Source organism: Lissotriton vulgaris, chromosome 2_1, assembly GCF_964263255.1.
Source record: "Lissotriton vulgaris chromosome 2_1, aLisVul1.2, whole genome shotgun sequence".
Lineage (NCBI taxonomy): Eukaryota > Metazoa > Chordata > Amphibia > Caudata > Salamandridae > Lissotriton > Lissotriton vulgaris.
Window position 1 is genome coordinate 1,432,095,876 of NC_141687.1, and position 14,805 is coordinate 1,432,110,680.

Consider the following 14,805-nt stretch of genomic DNA (forward strand, 5'->3'; position numbering starts at 1 on the left):
TGACCCACAGTGCACTCTCTGGGAAGGGTGCGGGTGGGGTCAAGAAACTGTTGCTACCTTATGTTTCAAGCAGACCTCTACGTTCCTCCTCTAAGAACCCGCTGGTGGTCCCTCGTTTCCGTAAGAGTAGATGGGGCGGGAGGGCTTTCTCTTCAATTGCCCCTAAGCTATGGAATGCTCTTCCATGCGAAATCAAATCTCAGGCTTCCGTCCCCGCTTTTCGTAAAGCATTGAAAACCTGGTTGTTCGCAAAGGCGTACCCGTAGATACTTTTCATTTGTTTATATTGTTTTTCTGTTAGGCGCCTTGACGCCCTCGGGCTTAGTTGCGCATTACAAGACTCTTTTCATTTCATTTCCTACTAAACATAACCGGAACAAATGTCCTTTGGTGCAATGGCCAGAGCTGACGACTTCAAAGCTGGAGAACCAGGTTTAAGTCTTGACGTTGGCTCAACATCCTGTGCGTTCTGAGCAAATCTCTTAATCATCCTCTGCCTGCCATGAATGAATGTATCCTTAACTGGCGCCGGTGTAGATTAAGTGCCGCTGCTGAGAACTGGAAACCACAAATTAAGCATTGGGGCAGGGTAAGACATCCCAACACTCAACAGCTCAGTCTTGCAATCTGGCTGGTTTCATAGAGTTCAGATACTTAAATTTATCTCCAGAATGCATGGATATTTTAAAAGATGCCAGAACACCAACCACAAGGGCCTGCTATGCTGTAAAATGGAAACCTTTTGTCCGCTATTGTGTGTCACAAAACAATAAACCATCTTCTCCAACAGAAAAACTATGTTTATTACAAAAAAACGCAGTTGGCATATACCTCCATACGCCTGTTTAGCAGCCATTACAGCATATCTACAAAAAATGAAGCATCAAAACCTTCATGGAAGGATTAAAAAGACTCATTCCACCGCCTCCACCACCTGTACCTACATGGAACTTAAACTCTGTGTTAACAAGACTTATAGGGCCACCATTTGAAACACTTTAATGACAAATACATTTCTTAACATGGAAGGTAGCTTTCCTAGTGGCAATAACCTCCTTACAAAGGGTTAGCGAAATACATGCATTCACAAATGAAGAAATATATTTTCAGATGTTCCCAGATAAAGTGTGTTTATGCATAAACCCAAAGTTCCTGCCAATAGTTATAACACCTTTCCATTTGAATCAAACTTTAAAGTTACCAGTTTTCTTCCCAAATCCAGAAACTGTAGCAGCAAGTTTGTTACATACACTGGATGTTCAGCGTGCACCTCTATATTACTTGGAATGCACAAAACCATTCAGGAAAACACAACTGTATCTTTCTCAAATCCAAGTAAAGGTAATGCTATCTCAAAATCCGGAATAGCACGATGGATAGTGAAATGTTTACATATTTGGTATGCAAAAGCAAAACTAACACTATCAACCATGCCAAGGGTTCATTCAACAAGGAAAACAGGAGCAACAATGGCTTTTCTAGGGAATGTCCCTCTCACTGACATTAGCAAAGCCGCAACATGGCTAAACCAACACATGTTGCAAAACACTATTGTGTGGATATACAAGCCAGGCAACAGGCTTTAGTTGGACAAACCGTTCTTCGAACATTATTTCAAACAAACGCACCATCTCATGCCTAAAGCCATAGCGAGAGGGGTACTGCTTTACAATCTATGCATTGCATGTGTCTCTCCAGCCAACGTATGCTCCGATTGGAGTGTGTTACTTACCCTCTAAGCATCTATTCATAGCTTCTAGTGCTAGAGATTCACATGCACCCTCCTGTCTCCCCGGCAGGTATTAGATGGTGACCAATATACACTGAAATATAGCATGTTCAACAGCAAAGCTAACTTAGCAAACTGAATATATCCTCAATCTGTATATCGCAAGGGGAAAAAACATAATCTAATAAAGGAGCCGTTGAACATGTGTAATACCTTGAGTGGAAGGAGAGATAAAGACTATTAAACTTCCTCGAGGAAATACAACTTGCAGAGTTCGGGCCCAACACTAGATGGAAGAAGTACGCAAATTATGTGAATCTGCAGCACTTCAAGCTACAGATGCTTCAGGGTAAGTAACATGCTCCTTTCTAGTTGTGACTATTTAGACTGAGATTTGGGGAGAGGCAGGCGAGTTACTTGCGTAAATGCACACCTCTCATGCATTTTTAGGTGCGTCCTGCTGAAGCTTCCAGCCTCTGCAAATCCATATTAACAGGCCATTCTGGTGGGCCCATACAATTAGTTCTCCAGTTCACAGTCCAGTAAGGAAAATAATCAGAGCAAAGAGGCTGTCTACGCATCTCAGAAAAAAGCTAATCACTACATTTTAGAAAGTCATTCCAAGACTCATCAGGCAGTCACAAAATCGTCCAGGCCTCTGTAGAGTTGACTCTCCATTCAACCCGACTGTGGACCTATTGTACGTGCAGTTTCATGGAGCATGCAAGGAGGTTCCAGACATGAAGGCTGTCGTATATTGTACCAATTCACTGATAAACCATGGCTTTATTTCTCACAGGAAAATCAATGTTGTAACTACAGCCATGTAAAGGATTTTGGTTCCACTGGCTAGGGCTTAGCTTTTTAAAAAAAATCAAATCTTGATCAGCATCCCCCACTCTCGCCCCTTGCATTAACTGTTGCTTTATCCATAACGACAAGCATAATTGCACAGTGTAATAGCCACTGTGTTGATAATAAAAAACTCATGAGTATTACCTACTTTACTTGCTTCACATTAACTTTAAATGCATACCAATGTCCACACCTGATGACCAGCTCCTACCCACATGTTAAGTATGGTCACATTATATACTTTTGGTGTTTAATTCTTGACATTGTGGATATGTTCTTCTGTGCTGAAGCACCGCAGTTTAGACAATTCATTCAGAGAGAAGTCCAGAAATCCACAAGGTGTTAAAGTGCCCGCCCCTCTCTTCAGCTTATATACATTCCGAGACTTTAATTGAATTTTACCATTAATGTTTTCAAAATGCCATAAACTCCAAGACAATGCTATGGTGAATATTGTGTCTGACTGCCAACATCTGCCAGTGGCGTTCCTAGAAATTATACTTTGAAAGCGTACTCCTGAATCCAGAAGAGTATTCCTTTCTTCCTCTCCTCTATCTTGGGCCTAACATTTCAGACACATTGCGAAAATTACAAGGAGACAGACTGGAACATCGTGGAACAAAGTGTATTATTTAGGAGGAGTTGTTGATACCTTCTATTTCGTTATGCTTGCAAATGTTATTGGCTGTTTCTGTCCACTTTGCCTCTCATTGCCTTTTTTTCTGAATTCCACCTTCCTTCTCATTTCCATATTTCAGTATGCCACCTTCTTTCTCATTTCCATGTTTCTGAATTCCATCGCGCAGAGTGCTGCACTTATCCACATATGTAGAATTGAGATCCAAGCTAAATGTCAATCACTGCTACTTGGAAGCACTGTCGACATGTCCTTGTTTTCCTAGAAAATGCACGTTGTATTCTTGTTTTCCTTTGCTTAAGGCAAGTGGTGAAAGCAAATGAAGTCAAATCTAATTCATATGCTGCATTCACTGAAATGGCTGGGCTAAGTCAAAAGTCTGACCTGTTCTCGTTTCTTTTGAGTACATTCTGTGGTCTGAATTTGCTTCTAGACAACGGTTCACTACATCACAATCACGCTTTTTTGAAATGTATTTATATATTTAACAACTTTTATTTTCTATTTTCAGAAAAGGGAAGAAGTACTGTAAGATTAACGAGTGAGGAGGAGGGAAAATAAAGGATAAGGGGAGGAAGGAGTGAGATACTGGAGTATAAACTACAGTTATTTTCCTTTTTAATAGGACAAGAAAAAAATAAAATGGCAGTCTTAAATAGTATTCAAGGTCAAACGGACAGTAGCATCTACAATTAAACCGAAAGTTGGCGATAGAGACGTTATATATTTTCAAGAGTTAGCTCAGGAATCGGATCTGTGCATTCTTGCTCTCTGCACCACCACAGATTGGTAGCATTCTGACCACCTTAATATAGTTCACCTACTAAACTTTTCGTTTTATCTTTTCCTGTAACCGTTGGACCAGGTTGAAATTGATGAGCAGAACCCAGGAAACAACTGTTCTTAAAGAGCTGTGCTAAAAAAACGAATACGTCTCTTGAACTTTTCCCTAGGATTACTTGGGTAATCCCCCAATGATTTAGAAGAGAAGATAGGTGACAATAATGTATACATTTCCTTTCTCTCTTTTGAGATTACCTTATTGTTGCATTTAAAAACCTTTTTTTATTTAAAGTTTTTAGGACTTCCATTTTCTCAACAGAATCAGGTGACTTTCCTTCGTGTGACAGCCTTCGTTTTCACCAACCAAATTTGTGGTAAAACCCATCTAACTAGGTTCGCCAGATTATATGCTAAAACAGTTGCAGAGAACACAAAACTTTGCAGTTTGAGTCTCTTCTGCATTAAAGAAACATGATGTCTCGTTGCACTATCTCGTTGTTAAACAAAGAGTAATGGTTAAAATGCTATGCCTCATGCACACAGTGTATTATCAGTTGGAGAAACCTCTGCGTTCCTCAGTTTGATCATTACAGAGCTACTAAATTGTTACAAATAGGTGGTGGTGCCTGGGGGCAAATATGGCCTGTGGGGGGGCCTTGCAGCCCCCCCCCCTGCTTTTCAGTACTTTTGTGCCTCAGGGTGGTGGCGGTCTCCAAAGCAATTAGGCAGTAGGAGGTGGGACCACGCGGCCCAACTCTTTTTTTTTTTTTTTGTTTTTTTTTTTTCCAATTTATAAGCTCGGGAGACGGTGCTCAGCGGCCTATAAGGGTCTGAGGAGTTGATCCAGTTGCCTCCTCCTTGATATAAAAAGAAACCCCGGAGAGGTGGTGGTCCTCGCGGGGGCGGGGGAGGGGGACGGGGGGGGGGAGATAAAACTTCCCTTGTAGAGGAGGGCCACATGTGCCCCCCCACCTCTAATTTACAGTTTTAAAATCATGCCCCAGGACTTGGCTCTCCATAAAAAGCAAGTATTTTTCTTTTTACCCGGTAGGGGACCCCAGCACCTGAGTATTCCTGATTGGCAGCCAACTCCCTCATCCAGGAAGTGTTGGCAGCCAGTCAAATTTTAGCACATGGACTGTCGGATTCGTGGAATATCGCCATCCCTAGATTTACAAATTTGATTTTCAGTTTCTCTAAAACTACTGAATGGATTTACACCAAAAAATAAAAAGGAAGCTTTCTGGACCATCAACTAGCATTCTGCCAAATTTGGTGAAATTCTGTTGAGCGTTTTGGATTGTAGTCTTATTCAAAATTCCTACGGAAATTGCTTGGAAAAATGCGTTTTTGGGACCCCTCTTGTCATTGACCCCCACTTGACAAGTCACCCCAAACCTTTAAAGACAGCAGCTGTAGTGAGTGGCATACTAGGTTTGAACATTTCGTGAAGATTCGTCAAATGGCGCAAAAATTATTAGCAAAACGGAAAAAGATTTTCCTTTGAAAACAAAGTTGTAACAATAAATACTTACTTGCGACCACCAGTAGGAGATTTATTTACCGATAAGGAACAAAGGTGACAGGGACATTATAGTTAGGCTCAGATTTCACTTGTGCACAAGCTGACAAATTCAGCAGTTAGTCAGCTGCGCTAACTATAAGCAGTGCACCGATTATGACCCCACATATTACATCACTTATGACCTGGTCAGAGACATTACTGATGACTTCTCAAATGTCATCCCTCATATGTCTCTGGGTGCCCTGGTCCCATCCAGGGCACGCAGTGTGCACAATGGGGACTGTGGGCGGAGCTCTTCTCCTTCTGAGCATGCGCTGGCCCTGGGGAGTTTGCCATATATGGCCGAGGAGGGGGCCACGCAGCCCCCCTCCCAGTATTGAATATTTCGGCCCCAGAACAGTGGTGGTCCGGGGGTCAGGGGGGGTCCATGCGGGCCCTGGCAATTCATTTTATTTCTCCACGGAGGTGGTGGTCCCAGGGCTTCTTAGAAGCCTAGGATGGGGGTCCGCTCGGCCCCCACCATAATTTAAAACAAAGCCCCGGTTTGGGGGTGGTCTCCGGGGCTCAATGAGCTTTAGGAGGGAGTCCCCATGCGCCCCCCACCGCTCCTTTTCTTTTTTAAATGCCTCAACGACCTGGCCTACCCTTGGGCTCTATTCAAAACCAGCGCAGGCTTTTTATTTTGGGACGCCGATTTGTGGCGCTGTCGCATTTCCACCGCCAAAATTGGGAAAAAATACTTTTTTTATCCTGACAGAGTCCTTCTTGGATCCCATGACCAGAGCTAAGGGGTCAGGGTATTCCTACCCTGCCCCCCCCCCCTTTTTTTTTGTGGGACTAGTCTGAAACAGAGTCCAAAGATGTCTGCGAACATTTCCTGGTTGAAGTATTGGCATCCAATCAGATTTCAGCATGGGGACTGTCTGATCCTCAAAGGATCTGCGTCCCTAGATATCCAAATTTAGATTTCTTTTAATATCTCAAAAACTACTGAGCATATATATGGATATCACGGCTTCGGTGCGAGTAGCCGGGGCGATCTCAGAAAAGTTTCAGATCGGACCGGGGACCCAGCAGGGGTGCCCATTGTCCCTGTACTTATTCGCCCTAGCCATGGAGCCCCTGGCTTCTTGGGTGCGCATAGACGCACAGATGCGGGGCTTTGTGTGGAATAGGAACCTTGCAGATAGAATCTCATTGTATGCGGACGACGTCCTCTTCTTTCTTACTGATTTGCGTCGCTCGGGGGCCCGAGTCTTAGAAATTATGCGTATTTTTGGGGAAGTTTCAGGCCTTTGTCTAAACCCATGTAAATCCACCCTGTGGGTACTGGGTGGAGGAGCTGTGATGGACCCCGGGGCGTAAGGATTGCAGATAGCGGCCGGAGGATTGAAGTATCTGGGGGTGTTCCTATCGGAATCGGTGGATATTGCCTGGGAACGCAACATAGTGCCTGTATGGGAGAGGGTTCAGACAGATGTAAAAACGTGGTCTCGGATGCCCCTGACTATTTTCGGTAGGTCCGCGATCTTCAAAATGGTTGCACTCCCGCGCCTTTTATACCAATTATAAAACTACCCCCACCCCATCAACCCCCAGTGGTTTTGACAGGTCAACTCTGTTTTAGGCCGCTTCCTATGGGCTGGGGGGCTGCCAGAGTGGCGCTGCGGACATGCATTTTGTCCACGTATTGTGGTGGTCTGGCCACCTCAGATCTACTGTCCTATTACCAGGCCTCCCAGCTCCTGGTGCTTAATGAATGGTGGTATGGAGACAGAGGAGACCCAGCATATGCTCTGGAGCACTCGCTGATGGGGGACAATACACTGCACATGATCCTTTACTCAGCCCGATTGCGGCGGACGTTGCCATGTGTCACGAGAATTGTCTTTGTAGTATGGTGACAGGCGCTGCGTCGCATGGGCTGGTGGGGTAGATTGACGGCGGAAACGCCGCTGTGGAACAACGGGCAACTTTCCGAACTGACCACACTAGCGGGGTTCGATAGCTGGGATGCCATTGGGATCTCGTCGTTGGGCCATGTGATGTCCGGGGTCACCCTCAAATCGTTCCAGGAGCTCAGTACTGAGTTCCACATGCCCCAGACCCATTTTTTTCGCTACTTATAGTTTCACCAATGCGCTAGCACCCAGCATTGCTAACTTGGAATCGCTCCCAGAATTCAGCCCAGTTGAAGCAAAGGTCTTCTTGGGTGACCTTGGGGATAAAAAGGTCTCCCGTATCTATCAAACGATGGTCACTCACTGCTCCTCCACTCTGCTTCCCCTTAGGGCAGCCTGGGAGGCGGATGTTGGTCCCATGGACGAGGATGATTGGAGGGAGGCCCTGGAATTCCTGCGAGGGACTGCAACTGCAATTGCAGCGCGGCTTAGGTTAATCCAATTCAAGTATCTCCATAGGGCCTATTACACCTGAGAGCGGCTGTGGAAGGCGGGACTGATTGAGTCTCCGGAGTGTCTGCGCTGTGGGGCTGCAATGGGTACGCTGCTACATACGGTATGGTCGTGTACTAGATTGATTGGTTTCTGGAGAGGTGTATGGAGTTGCCTATCTGAAGTATTGGGGTGGGATCTCCCCCGCACTCCTCGATTAGGGTTGCTCCATATACTGGAGGGTGTTGGTGGGAATATATATAAACGCCATCTGTTGCTGCTGGGGCTTGTTGTTCCCAAAAGAGACCTAGCTCGAGCATGGAAGGGAGAACGAGGCCCCCCCCCTGTGTGCATGGAAGGCTGGCCTGGACTACTGTATGGGGCTAGAACGCCCGGTGTTTGAAGCGAGAGGATGCCCCCGTAAGCATTTTAAGATCTGGAAGCGGTGGGCTGATTATAGGGGGTTGACTCTGGATCCCCCGGTGGAACAAGAGGAGGACATATAGGTGAAAGACGCTGTACAGGCCTGAGAACTGTGTCATGCCTATCACACTACGACCTAGTACTGAATGCTTTATATCCACACGTGCACGGGGTTAGGGCGGGATAAGGGGTGGGTAGTAGGGTAGTTGGGTTGTAGGGGTTGGCGGGGGTGGATGGTGGGGGAGGGGGTTACTTTTCTTGGTTCTTTCTCCTATTATTCATTGGACATTGTACTTGTGATGTAAACTGTGCCAGGATGCTTGGTGGTGATCTCCTGACTGTGGGGAGCCACATATATTATTCTGCTTAATCACTCAATAAAATTTGTTGTGAAAAAAAAAACTACTGAACAAATTCACACCAAATAACAAAAGGGTTCTTTCTGGACCAAGAGCTAACTTTCTGCCAAATTTGGTGTATTTCCATGTACCGGTTTGAGCTGTAGTCTTGTCTAAAATCTTTTCTCTGCCACTGCTTGACGGATCACCCCAAAACTTTCCATGCACAACAAGAATCACCAGCACACTGTTTTTGAAAAATTGTGTAACGATTCGTCAGACGTCACCTAAGATCTGGGGAAGTCAAAAAAATGCTTTTCCTAGGGAAACGTGGTCCTAACTATAACTACCTACTGGCGACTGCCAGTAGGTATCATATTTATACACTGTTCAAGTTAAGACACTTCAAAAACTAATTTAACTGTGAAGTGAAAGACTGACACTAACGTGTGATGTCAAGCCTCCTGATGTAACTCCTGGGATGTAACCGGATCTAATGACACCCAATGTAGAGCCTGCGAAGGAATGGTATCATAGCCTCACTCATATTCCAACCCCCTTCTCCTCCCACTTTCTCTCTTCACTTTCCAAAATATTAAATCATGTCATCTTTTCTCCAGTACAATTGCATTTTTTTCTAGTATTTATCTTTTATTCGCTATCTTTTATTCACATCTTGAAAACAATTAAAATGGGAGCACTATTATTGAGGAAGAATAAAGAATATTTGCAAAAATTATCTAATAAATCATTGAATCTTACCAGAAAATAAACAGTGCATTTTTGTGATGCTCTAATAAATGGCTGCCTGCTTATTTATTTGATATCCTATTAAATGACTTTATGGTGTATTCAGGTACTGTAGTGGTTTACCCACCTCCTTCGTTACTGTCTTGCAAAATGGAACATCTCTTAAAATGTAATGCAGCAGTGTGTATAGTGGGTTTTGTAGTTTTATGACTTTGAAGATTTTGACACTGTGAAGAATGCATTTCAACATAATCTTTTTTTTAATTCTAGGGAAGCTTTGCAGAAAACCTTGCTTTTCTCCTTGAAGCATTAAAGAAAGGTAACTAGCTGCCACAAAACTTGTCTCTGTAGGAAAGTAAAGCTCATTAATGATATAAATGTTTTGCTAGAGTTCTAAAATGTTTTCTATGATTGAGCTATGTCTTTATTTTAGTTTTTTGATAAACCACTGATGAAAGTTCTAGAAAAATTGTAGTTCCGCAAACACAAGATTATATTTTCGAAACCAGATTATAAACATAGTAATGTAATGGGAAAGGATTGGAAATTCTTAATTGGGACAAATCGGGACAACAGAGGTTTCTTTTTTATATTGCTCCTTTAAGCAATATAATATAAATTTACACTACACGTTTAGGTGTAGGGAAAATAAGGGATTTGCCACAAATCACACTTTTACTTTCACCATTTGTCCAAGTATCTCAGGCAATCCCTCCCAACAAGCCTGACTATAACCAGCTCCTTATCATGTGTGTCAGCACTAAATGTGCACTGAAGTGATCCCAAAGGGGCTTGCTCTTATTTACATAGGGACGCAGCCCCATTCCAGCCCCATGTGAGAGAATACTTTACCTTTGTGCCTGCTCCACACTACTGATACAAGAACAGAGGCGAATAGGATGCCAGGCGACACACCAGCTGTGTGCCACATACTGGTGATCCCTTGGGACCCACCAGGCATCCTTTTGCATGCGGCAGTAGTGACTCACTGCACTTGCCACATTCAGTGTAAGGTGGACCAGCAGCTTCAGACCACTGTTCTTCCTCTCACTGATGCACTGTTGACATTGCTGGCACGATGGTATGAAGTATAATAGGACATACTGTCTGGTCTGCACCCAGTTAAAGGTAAGCCACAGCTCGGACCACAGCAATGCATCTGATGTCTAATATATCCCAAGGTGCCAAAGTGAAATGTAACTGAATTCCATTTGAAAGAGGAGGTTCTCCTCCTGACATTCTTTCCACATTCACATGCCTTGTCATAGGAGACGCTTCACAGTGAGGATGTCGGGAGCAATTTGCCTTGGTAAGCCAGTATTACCAGTTGGGGTCAGATCTTTCAATGGGCATTGCTGCAGTCTGCAGTGAATCCAATCTCCATAGGATTTCTGAGGCACACTGCACCTGGATGAAGCAAACATAGGTCACATGGATCAGATATATTGGTGGCTGAGACATGCGATCCGGCTTAGAGAGCTATTCTGTGTGCATTCTGCCGACTCTGCCCTTGAGGCTTCCTCTTGAAGAGGTTCTAAGTTTGTCAGGAGGTTCAGTGATGCCTGATGCTGTCTTTTCCTCATGACTTTCTCATTCTCAATTGCTGTGAAATGTAACCATGTGGTTGATAATGGGGAAGAGCCAGGACATAAGTGTGGTATAAAGGTACCTTGTAGTGACTGGTCTTTCCATTAGCATCATCATCATCATCATGTAAATCTCTTTTTCGGTCCGTGGACCATAAAATAACAAAAAACACAGTATAATAAAACAGATGTAAAATAGTAAAAACCTGATAAAACTAGATAAAATTGAACTATACATGTGTAAAATGTCCATCAGCATTCAATTAATTTTTCAATTCCTAGAAAAACCTTACTCGCCCGCCACATAGAGATTAATAAACCTGATACAGCATTGCATCTGCGTGTTGTCTTTTAGAAGTCTAAATGCTTCTTCACAGCACCTAGTGCCTAACTTCTTGCACACTTGAATCCACCATCTTTGCCATATTTTGTTATACCCAGGACAAAAGAAAAATACATGTAGTTCAGTCTCCTCTAGGCTACTGCATGCAGGGCACCGCAAGACTGAGCTGCCAGCTCATGTATTAGTACATACGAGAGGCGGAAGCGAGCCATGCCTGAACTGTAAATAGTTTCCTGGCTAATGTCAGTTTCATCTCATCTAGACAAGGTTCCAAGTTATAGGTATCCTTAATTTTTAAGAAGTTGTCTGTTAGAGGGCCAGTGGCTGAGTTTTCATAAATTTGTGCAAGTTTAACATCCCTATAGCCAGGAACTAATTCTTTGCACGATATCCCAAAGCAGGCTACCTCCAAGTTACTCCACGGACTCTTCCTACCTAGATTATGAAGACCTGCCTTAATATATGCAAACCAAGCCAGCTTCGCTATACCAGGGAGCCCCAGGACCCCCTTAACTCCGTCCTATACTTCGACAATTCAAGTGTCACTCATAATCGCTGCCAGAATATTAGGGGTCTGCAACCAATATCCTCTACGATTGGTCTTGCCCCTATATCCAAGCGCAGTGGAGTGAGTGGGGAACTCACTGGCAGGCCAAAGAGCTCTCTAAAAGAGTTGTTCTCAGTCTAAATAATAGTTTTTGGGGAGTTATGCCCCATCCAAAGCAACATCCCTGAGTTGGGTTTTATAGACCTCTAGTGCTGGGCCTACAAGCTTATGAAAGGAACTTCTATAGAGCTTGGCCAAGCCACCTGTGGTTAAGACTTGCTTTATCCATTTGCGGCCCCCAGTTAATTTTTTTCTGTTAGGGTGAGTCCTAGATAATCAAAAACAGGTACCCTTTCTTGTTGGATCCCATTCATACTTGGATGGGGACTGGATGTGCTAGCGGGAGCTTCTATATCTTCTAATCCGCTCAAAGCATCGACCAGACTGTTGATGTAAATACAGAACAAGGTAGGCGCAAGGACACAGCCCTGTCTAACTCCTCTATTGACTGGGATAGGTGAGGTAATTTCCCCATGCTTCCCATACCTAATTTGGGCAAAGTTGTCTTCATGGAGTCTCCTTAACAGGTTCAAAAGGTAGTGCGGAACTCCAAGATCACTTAGTACCTCCCAGAGTGCATTCCTGGGCACCAAATGTAGGAATCTGACTCTGTGCACACTATACCTCATTTTGGTATAGTGTGTACAGAGTCTAGTGGAACGCCAAAGGTAGGCAGAGGTATAGGTAAATAGCACCTTACTCTATTTGTGGAAGTGTGGGCGAGCAGTAAGGCTTTATCAGAGGGTTGTGTTAAAATTTGTTGCACAGACTCAATCAGCAAATGATGGAACACATTCAAAGACTCAACTCAGACCAATTTTGTTTGTTTAAAAATATTGTTGAGTTATTTAACCAAGCCATGCCTGGCACATGTGAGTTAAATAAATGCTTTGCAATATATTCGGGAGTGTTTACAAGTGAATGCAGGTTCAAATGCAGTTGTTTGAAATACAGGTATGTCAAAGGGATGTATGACGTTACAACGCATACTTTTACCACGCATGCCTTTACAACGCGGTGTTTACAACGAAAACCTTTACAACGCATAGTGCTTTGGGGTGCTGGATAGTGAATAGTTTAATTTACTATTCCAACTCCAGTCCCCGTGGACACTAGGGAAGGTGTTGGATAATAAATTAAACGTATTCCCTATCCTAGAGCACCCCCCAGCGCAATGCGTTGTAATGGTTTGCGTTGTAAAAGTTGCATCGTAAAGGCACTGTGTTGTAAAAGTTGTGTCGTAAAGGATGTTTCCCAAGTCAAGGTATTGAAATTACTGTACAGATTACTTTTTCTACTCAGTGTGATATACCTAGATATCACACTGAGACATTTCCTAGAGAAAAGGTAAGTAAAATCAGTTTTGCACAATTGTTTTTTTTTTCAGGTTTCCATATAAATCAACTCCACACTTGATACATTTTTCAGAGAAAAACAGTCAATAGGTTCATATGGAGAGAAATGAAGTTCATGGTTACCAGGTAAGTAATCAGTCTTTGGGGTTGAGCTTCTGGGGTTAGAACAAGGGTTTCCCCAGGGTCAAGGATGTACTCTTGTTGGACCCTGAGCGGCACTACGGCGGCTGGGTGCAGAGTGCTGAGGCCCAATGTTACCCAATGGGGGATAGGGGGCCTCCAGTTGGTGGCTACTTACAAGCAACCCACTGGGTTGTGGAGCTAAACTCCTGGGGCTCAGCTCAGAGAAAAGGGGGATCCGGTTTAGCACACAAAGTGCACCCGCAGCGGCACAGGGGCAGCTTGGTGCAGGGTGCTGTTTTAGCGTTGGGTGCAGCAGCATGGCACAATTTTCCATTAGATCCTCTCTGGATGCCACTGACTCTATGGGACGGGTCCTGGCTCTTGCTGTGGCTTTACGCCGACATGCTTGGCTGCGCGACTGTTCTGATCTGTTGGACTGCCATGCGGATTCAGTGGTCTCCCGTCTCTTATCAGGGCTGAGCTTAATCGTGTTGCTATATCTCTGAGTTATTTTCCGGTGCCCAACCTAATGCGCAGGTGGTTTTTAGTGGCTGGTTCCTGTTCATGGCTGGTTAGCCCTTTATCTGTTCGTTCAGTACAGCCGTTTGGCTGCTTTTTTTCTTTTCAGTCCTCTGACTGTGCTTAGCCCAAGAGGACACCCCTGCTGGGGATTGCCTTACCCTATGTGGGGTATTCATTTCGTTCAGTTCTGCCAGTGCCTTGGTATGCTCCTATGGAGTCGCTGAGCACACGTTCTGCTGGGAGTCACTTGTCCATTCCTACAGAGTTCTTAGTGTGACTTGCTTCTTGCATGTTGGGTTTCTCTGTCTGTATTGCATCAGAATTTGGCATAGGTTCCATGCTGTGTGGTGTCTATCCCGCATGCCTGATGAAACACTGTTGTGGGATAATAGTTTCCCAATTGCCTCTGCTGTTCCAGTGCTCTGCAATTACAGGTGCCACAATGTTTTTTTACACTATTTCCTTGGTCGACTGGTGACTGCTTGCTTCTGTCGTCCGTTCGCATCCTGGGGATCTTTCACATTCTGGGTTGGTTCATCTTCCTTTGACGTATGAACTCTCACTTCGCCAAGGGCATCTGGCTTGTCTTTCTTTCAACCCAGTGTACATAAGGGGGTCTTCTGTACTGTTCTTCACGGCTCCTATTGCCTTTGCCTCCCATTTCTTTCTGCTCTCCTTAGAGCTTCATGGTCTGGAGGTTGACTACGTTACCTTTCGTAGCCTCATTATACTTCATCTCTAAGGTTAACGGTGCTGTTTAGTCACCTTATGGACGGCTAAGTTAATTCACGAACTTGATGGGGTTCAGTTGCAGACCCGCCTCCTCTGAGTATGGC

General features: G+C 44.3%; 1 protein-coding gene across 7 annotated transcripts in view; it reads left to right on the forward strand.

The window, feature by feature from the left end:
- ORC4 (origin recognition complex subunit 4) overlaps positions 1 to 14,805 on the forward strand; it is a 326,462-nt gene that overhangs the window by 139,980 nt on the left and 171,677 nt on the right. For all 7 annotated transcript variants that reach the window (XM_086957257.1, XM_086957260.1, XM_086957259.1 and 4 more), the window contains one exon: positions 9,704 to 9,752. In XM_086957257.1, coding sequence (XP_086813383.1) covers positions 9,704 to 9,752 — 49 coding nt within the window. The remainder of the gene's footprint in view (positions 1 to 9,703; positions 9,753 to 14,805) is intronic.